This window comes from Aphis gossypii, chromosome 2, assembly GCF_020184175.1.
Source record: "Aphis gossypii isolate Hap1 chromosome 2, ASM2018417v2, whole genome shotgun sequence".
In the NCBI taxonomy this organism is placed as follows: Eukaryota; Metazoa; Arthropoda; class Insecta; order Hemiptera; family Aphididae; genus Aphis; species Aphis gossypii.
The window spans coordinates 55,945,401-55,954,128 of NC_065531.1; the positions used below are offsets into that span (position 1 = coordinate 55,945,401).

The 8,728-nt window shown below is 26.0% G+C and overlaps 1 protein-coding gene across 1 annotated transcript; it reads left to right on the forward strand.

The window, feature by feature from the left end:
* Window positions 1-83: 83 nt before the first annotated feature.
* Window positions 84-6,942, forward strand: LOC114126444 (nonsense-mediated mRNA decay factor SMG7-like). Its single transcript, XM_027990389.2, has 17 exons — window positions 84-465; window positions 540-624; window positions 687-815; window positions 935-1,056; window positions 1,134-1,298; window positions 3,391-3,573; window positions 3,669-3,858; window positions 3,932-4,106; window positions 4,211-4,345; window positions 4,908-4,983; window positions 5,055-5,165; window positions 5,233-5,357; window positions 5,433-5,554; window positions 5,632-5,954; window positions 6,087-6,219; window positions 6,278-6,436; window positions 6,498-6,942. Exons 1-17 carry the CDS (start codon window positions 434-436, stop codon window positions 6,585-6,587), a joined length of 2,355 nt encoding a protein of 784 aa, XP_027846190.2. The 5' UTR covers window positions 84-433; the 3' UTR covers window positions 6,588-6,942.
* The last annotated feature ends 1,786 nt before the right edge of the window (window positions 6,943-8,728 follow it).

Below are 8,728 nucleotides of genomic sequence, written 5' to 3' on the forward strand. Positions count from 1 at the left end.
TCGATAATAGTCCCGCCGAAAATGAGCGTTCCCTTTATTATTATCTATGGTTGTGTAATATCTGATAAATGATAACACGTGTGGTGAGGACCGATTATAGAGAGTTTGTAGTCGTGAACTCGTAATATTCTTAACAATATTTATGAGTATGTGACGATCTGACCACTGACAATTAGTGTATAAGGTGTAATACTACTAATCCTAAAATCGTAAACAATGTCTTAACTGATGTATTACTACACGATCTTTTATACGTAAATTATAACAACATTAATTATTGTCTTCAAATGTACAAATTCCGAAGATCATTGGAAGGTAATGATTGGTCGTTGATGGTGTCCTGCGGTGTTTCTGTTCTTCGGCACAATTAGATCGTCGCCTGAACGAAAAATACATTTATACTGTTCCATGTGTGGGGGGACACTATTGTACCATGGTGTCCATCGCGGCCATCCAAACATTAAAGTACGAATACCAATTTAGGTGCTGTTCAGTAAAACTTTTTGTTGTTAATTATACCTACATGTTGTCTCTTCTAGAAAAGCCGATCAACTGAAAGAACAAATATGTACATCCAAAGACATAAACAGCCCCGAAACATTAGCGTATCAACAGCAATTGAGAGTACGCACAATTTACTATTGCTTATCAATTGATCTTACTCTCAATTTATTCCTATTTTTTAGATTATCTACCAGCAAGTGTTGACTTTGGATTTGGAATATGCGCTAGACCAAAAAGTTGAACAAGACCTCTGGAATCATGGATTTAAAAACAATATTAACAAGCTGCAACAACTCGCCAAAGACAAAAAGGTATTATCTATAAAATTACCTAAATCCAATATTATTATTTATATAATAATTTATGGTTAATGAATTTACTTTCCTGTGTTATTTTTTTTATATATAAATGGTTTTTACTACTTAAATAGAATGCCAAACGCAGTGAATGGAACGCACTATTCTTATCGTGCCTTGAGTCTGCATATGGCTTTTATCTTATGCTCTTGCACAGCATATGCTTGACATTTGATTTGGATCTTCCATTTCATAAGTATGTAATAGCTATTGAGCAATGATTATAATTAATAGTACTCAATTTAGTTAATTATGTTTTATTAATTCCCATAGAAAATTATATGGATTTTGTGACACGGATAATAAGTCTTTAGAATCAACATACTTACGAAAACCACAGAAAAGTTCTTGTAATTATATTTGTCAATATTGTTTGGTACACTTGGGTGATATTGCTCGTTATCGTAATCAAAATAAACAAGCTGAATCATTTTACAGGTACATGGTTTTATTATAAATAAATTGTATACTTTGTTGCCTATTTAAATTAAGTCACTTGTGACCATGTTTTATCATTGAATAATTAAAATGTCTTCTTAGCTATTACTATTTATAACAAAACTATATACTGGATGATTCTTTTATCAAACACTCATTATTTCAAAAAGTATTAACTTTTTTCAATTTTTTTTTTTTTTCAAAATTTAAGATCTATATTGTTCTATAGTTTGTCCAGCGACAGAACATGCTGATTCTGGGCATCCTCCTACATTACCCTGCTTTCAAAACTGGTTCTTCTACAGCAGGGCGACGTTTGTGAATGCGCAGAAAAACCAATTTTGGTCGGCCCGTGGCGCGTTCTCTCGCTTGATAGAATATAGAATTGTAGAACACTTCCTATTTTCACCCTTATATTTATTAAGTAAACCACTATCAACTTTTTATTTTCAAATGACAATCTGTACTTAACATTTCATTAATTAATAAGGCTATTTTTTTTATGAATCATCACATTCAAATTTTTACTTTTCTTTAATTTGTTGACGAGATATAGCTTCTCAATGTTGGGTAGTTTTAGGAAGTGTTTATTGAATGTAAATATTTTATAACTTGTCAGTAGATAAGTTGTAATAAATAGTAACATAAGTCCAATTAATTCTAATTATATGATAATTGATAATAAACTATGGCAAGTAGTAACAGGTACAAATATTATCACTGCTCTCCGCTACATCATGGGGTCAACGATATCGAATTCATTACTATTATAACTACTGGATTTTACAAATTTAAATCCCAGTTCTGATAGTGCTAATTAGTACTGATGTATAACACCATTCTAAAACCAACTAACTTTGAGTAGCTAATGGATCAACAAAAGTTAAAAATTTTATTGTGAAAATTCATGAAAAATATGGCTTTATTAATTTATGCAATTATTAATATAGGTTGTCATTTGAAAATCGAAAGTTGATAGATTTTTTAATATTAAAATAATATAAAAGTGAAAAAAATTAAAATTTTATCCAGTTAGAAAAACTTGTATCCAAAAATTAGAAAACAAATCTATACTTTTTGAAATAATGAGTATTGTTTGATAAAAGAATCACCTGTATAATATATATGTAACAGTAAACCAAGCTCCTTGTAAAATCATCTTAAATCAATAATTTAATTTAAAATGCATGTACTTGTTCCAATAATCCTTATCTAATAATATCTGTTATTTAAATTTAATCATCATAACTAGATTCTATTATTGTAATTGTTGAACTATAATAGCTGTAGCTTTCAGATTAAAAAGCGTATCCATTGAATACATACTACTGTTGATAGAACTTTTTTTCATTGCTGTTAGTTATTTATAGTGAAGACAATACAAATGTGTCGATTTCTATCAGTAGTTATTATAGTGCTTATCTCCTAATTCTGAATAGAGTATAGGTCAGAAATTCCCAACCTTTTTTGACTCATGGCATCCTTAGTCATTTTCTAAAAATCTAGAGGCACCCTATCGACTACTTCGGTTTTATTTAGCAGTGCATACCTATGTATAAAAAAAAGTAGTAAGATGTAGGTATGTAGTATATTCACATATTATATTTTATAAAACAAATTTTTACATTGAAAATTAACTAGGTATAAATTTTTATTTTTAATTATTATTACATAAATAATATAATAAAAAATATATTTCAAATAATTTCGCGGAATCCTAAATAAAGTTCACGGCACCCCAGTTAGAAATCTCTGGTATAGGTTCTTAGTATAACTATAAACAAAATAACTTATTAGTTATTTTATTTAAAAATCAAAAAAACCTTTTATGACTATTTTTTTTTTATAGAAAACTTTTTTTAGTGGCACAATAGAAGATAATCAATACATATTATACTTAATAAAGAATGCTACCAAAATAATTAATATTCTAATTTGATTAATTTTAAATAAATTTGTAATAAATTTTAATGTTTAACATTGTGAAATAATAATTAAATAATTTTTTTGTGTATTTAATCATAGTAAATATACATATATATTATATATTATAAATACATACTTTTAACATATTTATTATACATTTATACAGACATGCCATTCAATTGAGCCCTAATAGTGGTCAACCTTATAACCAATTAGCACTATTGGAAGCATCACGGGGAGATAGTTTGAGCACAGTATTTTATTACATGAGAAGCATAAATGTTCGACACCCATTTCTAGCAGCTGTCAATAATTTAAATTTTACTTTAAATAAGTATATTAGTTCTAGGTAAATATGATACTGCAAAAAGAAATTAAAAATTTTAAACTCTACCAATCAATAATAATTTATTTTGATTTTTCATGTTTTAAATTGTTTTTTAGTCAAGATATGCTGTATAAAACAAAAATTACTAGTACTGAGTTTGTTCAACTATTTCTCGCGTTCCATGGAGTGTTGATGTCAAAAGATATAATAAAACGTCAAACTTGTGATGGATACATTAAAAGTCTTTCACTATCATTTACACCGCATATTGCTACTGAATCATTCACATCATTTAAATTACAACAGGTTTTTATTATTATTATTAATATCGTTATTGTTATTTATTATTTATGTATCATAAATATTTGATTAATCTTAGATGGTGGCTATAAATATGTTAGCATATAACTATATTGGAAATGAATCTGCACCAACTAAGGTACAGTGTTTTCCTGTTGTTGATTTATTAGCCACTTTCCTCAATGCTTTTTTACTTCCACTATACACAATGAAAGAAAGTCAAAATATCTCAGAATACTATACATTGCCAGCAGGTATTAAAAAAAATACCCAATTTATTCAATGAAATAGATTTTTAAATATTTTACCATCAGTATCACATGCTGTAATTTAAATATTGTTGTACTTAATTTTATAGTCAAACTAATTCTGGATTGGATAAGAAGTGATATCAGTGTTCTAAATTCTCCTGGTTTCAAAAGTCGTTTACAAATTTGGCCAGGACTTTGTAAATTATTGAATGGACTATCAAATGATTTAAACAATGATGATTGTGAGTTAAAAATATTAATTTTTTTTTTTTTTTGTTTAATATTCAAATTATTTATTTTTATATCTATATTACAATATTTCAGCTATTCCAGTGTCTATTGTTAGATTTAATATCATAATATATTTAGATTAAACATTTTTGACTGCACTTTCCTGACTTTTTTTTTTTGCTTTTTAAAATATATTTACCTGTGGATTTTGTTCTTTTATTTTGATTTTTTCAATAAAGTTTAAATAAATTCAAAAATTATGTTTGTATCATTTATAGATCAGAAGTGACCAATTTGCAGTTCACGTCTTATAAATCAATAAAATTTATCAAAATGTATTTATAATTGTATTTTGACTCTTATTATCATTGTATTTATCCATGTTCACTAAAATAATCATGTTGGTTACTCCTGATTTATAGTGTTGATTAATTTTTTGTGTTTCTTAAAATGCATTTGACTGTGAGCATCCGTGTCCCTTCTCAATTTATGAATAATCATTAATTAAAAATTCTATCTACTTGCTCACTTTTTCAATTAATATTGTAATCTAAAATGTTTTATTATTATTAGATGCTCATATTCCTTTACCAGAAGATAAATTACTCCAAGGCTTTGTTATGTTGGAATCGGTACATTCTAAACTCATGTAAGGCAAACTATAATAATTTCTATAACATTTTAATTTAATTATTAATATGACTTATTATTTTACCTTAGATTAAATTCTGATGACTATACAAAGATAAATATAAATGCTCTAAGAGCTAGTCGCTTAATTGATTTTGGTGTATGGTTTTCATCTACTTCATATTCATTAATTAAAGCAATGTAAGAATATTTAATTATTTTTAATTGTATCAATTCCTTAGCTAATAACCTATTTTTTTTTTTTTAGAAAAAAAGAAAAAGGATGGAGCTTTGAAATAATACCAAATAGTTCAGCCAACTCTCATTCAATTGATCTCGCTGCCGACCTTGAAACATTATCATCATATCAACAGCGTCAGTTACTTAGTTCAAGTATGTTGTTAAAATGTTATTTATAAACTTAATAAATAATTATAATTGTTATTATAAATTATATTTAATTGTTAGGTGAAAGAAAAAGTGGTATTTTGAAGTTTCAATCTTCTAGTAATTCAGATATAAAACCAGTCTTGCGCAATGTTGACTTTGATTCAATGTTAAAAAAGAATCAAGATACTGAAGCCAAACAAGTAAATATCTTCATATTAAAGGATAATATATTATAAATTATAAATAATTATTTTATTAATTAAATAATATAATATAGGTAAAATTTCGATCTCCATCTCCAAGTTCATCATCAAGCAGCGAGGCTAAATGGTCATTGGAAGACCTTGATCAGACTTCTTCAGAATTTGAAAAAGATCAAAATGCTGTGAAACCTACTCCTATTGGTTATCAATTGCCACATCCTGTCAACCCTTCTCAGCCTAATATTAATCCTGTTATAAATAATTTTGGTCAGCTCCATATGAATGGATTTCCATCGTCTTCCGATAATTCATACAGGTTTAATCAGCCATTACCAAATTTTTCTACTTGGCCACAACCACCAGCCAGTTGGATTGATGGCATTAAACAACCTCAAAAGTAAGAACTTGTACTATTTTTCTCAAAACTATTAATTTAATCTGTAAAATTTCATGAATACTCTTTTTAATTGTTTAAATAATATGGTACTCATACAAGGTTTATAATTTGTTTAATTTTTAACATTTTTAGTAACCAACAAAATCATCCAATGTTTCCATTTATACAAAACCAAGCTCCGATTGGGCAGTACCCAAATGGTACATGGTCAAATGTTAATCCTCCCCAAGTAGCACATAATTCACCATTGCAAAATAATTTAAATGTAAGTATTGATGTTTAAAATATTTATATTATATTAATTGTCTTCTATAATTTTCAAGCATTTTAATGTAAGAGATGATCAACAGCGTACTTATTTTAATGGTATAAACAACAGTCCATATTATTCACTTTTTAATCAACCTAATGTTATGATGCCTCGTAATATGGATACAAGTCAAGAGCCCAATAACAGATCATTTGCTACATTCCACCAACAAGTATTAATAGTTAAAAATTAAATTTAAAAACCATATTTTATCACATATAAATTTTTTATAGTCATTGTGGTCAGGCCCAGGGCCATCGCCACTTGAACGTTTATTGGAACAACAACGTGGTCGTGATGCTTCAGAAGGAGGTGGAACATAAAAAAATTAAATAAAATTACGATCCTTTGGTTATCAATATTTAAAAAACTATTAGCCTATTTTATTGGCTGAAAAATTCATGTTTGGAACAACATAATTAATATCTTAAAATGTAATCATACTTAAGCTACTGATTTAGCTCATGAAAAATATTGGGTTTATAATTTATGTGATCTACATCCTACAATAGGTATAATGTTACTGTCTTTCCTGTAGTAAAATAAAAACGTATAACCTATTTAATTAATTCATAAAATATAGTTTACTACATGAATTGGTATTAATGTACTTTTTTTTAAAATAATTAATTCTTTTGGTGCAAAATTGTAAAATTATTTCTTACTAAAATTTATTGATATTTATTATTCATACTTGTATAATATTTTTTCATTTAATAGACTCTTAAACTAATTAAGTTTAAATGAAATTAAAAAAAAAAAATGGATAAATATATCGACACTAATTATCCCTTGCTTCAATATATATAATATATTTTTTTCAATTTGTTATGTATTAAAAGTATTTTTTCAGAAATAAATTTTATGAAGTATAATATAATAATATAATATGGAAATAAAATTAAATTTTGAAACAGTACTTTTTTTCTTGTTCGATAATCTGATTATGATTTTTGTTCAACATTCTAGACTGATATGTTTACATAGTTTTATAATGAAAGAATATAAATGTGATGTTTAATAATTCATATCAAACTGAATTAAAATTATATTTATGACTTTATTGTTATTCAATTGTTTTTATGGAAAACTTTTCATTCTTATTTTCTGTAAATAGTAATTGTTTTATATTTGCTTGAAATAGTCATAATTTTTTTAAATCAAATATTTATTTGTTTTTTTCTTATTATTATTCATTTTTAGATTTGTATTTCCAAAACAAATGAATTTAATTAATACTTTAAAATTGTTAAATAATTTTTATGTGGAAAAATAATAAATATCTTTTTTTCATTATATAATAGAAATTATATAAACAATTTATTTTCTACTACTAGTTAAGTTTTATAAAACATTTTTACAAAAAAGTTCCTGTTCAGAGTCCCTCGCCCCACCTTTGCTATTATTAAGTCAATTTTATTATGTTACTATTCTTATTATAATATTTAAGTTTAAAATATTGTTTTTGTGTTATGTAAACATGTAGTTAATTTATTTTTGCAATGGTGTAATTAGAATTACTTTATAATGCATATTATGAACTTAATCCGGGAATCAGATAAACAAAAATAATAACATATATTATAATATAATATGTATTATTTTGTGGCAAATGTATTCTACTTTTAATTCTAATTGTACTTCTATTAAAATAGTTCATACAGTTTTCTGAATACTGCTATCATTTTTGACAAATAAATTCAAATCGTGGACATTATTTAGTGTTTTCAGACAAAAAAGATAATGTTTTTTAATATAATAACATTGTTAATAATATTTGTCAATTAACAAAAATAAATACATAAATAAATTATAAAACTCTGAATTGAATTCAATATATTATACTAAGAAACTTGAGCTTTAATACATAAATATTCAATGATTCCAGATAATGGCACTTCGATGATCTGTTTGATGTTTCCATACAGCTTAATTTCATACTAAATTACATTTTTTCTCAATTATAATTTTAGTTATCTTTGATTGGTTGTTACACTCGAACTTCGAAGTATTACTTGGACACTTGGTGTTGTCCGGTACCTATCGTACTTGCTATATGTAATCCGTAAGTTCACTCCTGTGATTAGTTTTCTTATGTGTGTTAGGTTCAGACCGTTTCCGCTCAGAATTATACCGTACACAAAGTCAGTTGCATTATTTGGTGGGATGGTCGCCAGGGTGTACAACGGTACCACTAATTCAATTAGCCCGACATTAATACTCCAATGACTAATAAGCCATTACAATTAACTTAAACCTACCTTTTGTTTTATTAATATAAATAAAATATATAGGTATTTCTGTCCGCTAAAACGTTATTAACTAAAAAAAAATGATATAGATTTAGACACTAAAGCATATATCTTAAAAATTATTCTGACGCATTCAACTAAACTATAAAAATGATTTCTATAATAAAAATTAAATATTTTTTTCATCTCTCAATAGAGTAAAAACATATTTA

Coding starts and splice junctions, on each gene's coding strand:
- LOC114126444 (XM_027990389.2), top strand. CDS start 434: ATGGTGTCCATCGCGGCCATCCAAACATTAAA. Junction 625..686: donor CGTATCAACAGCAATTGAGA/GTACGCACAATT, acceptor CCTATTTTTTAG/ATTATCTACCAGCAAGTGTT. Junction 3,574..3,668: donor AATAAGTATATTAGTTCTAG/GTAAATATGATA, acceptor ATTGTTTTTTAG/TCAAGATATGCTGTATAAAA.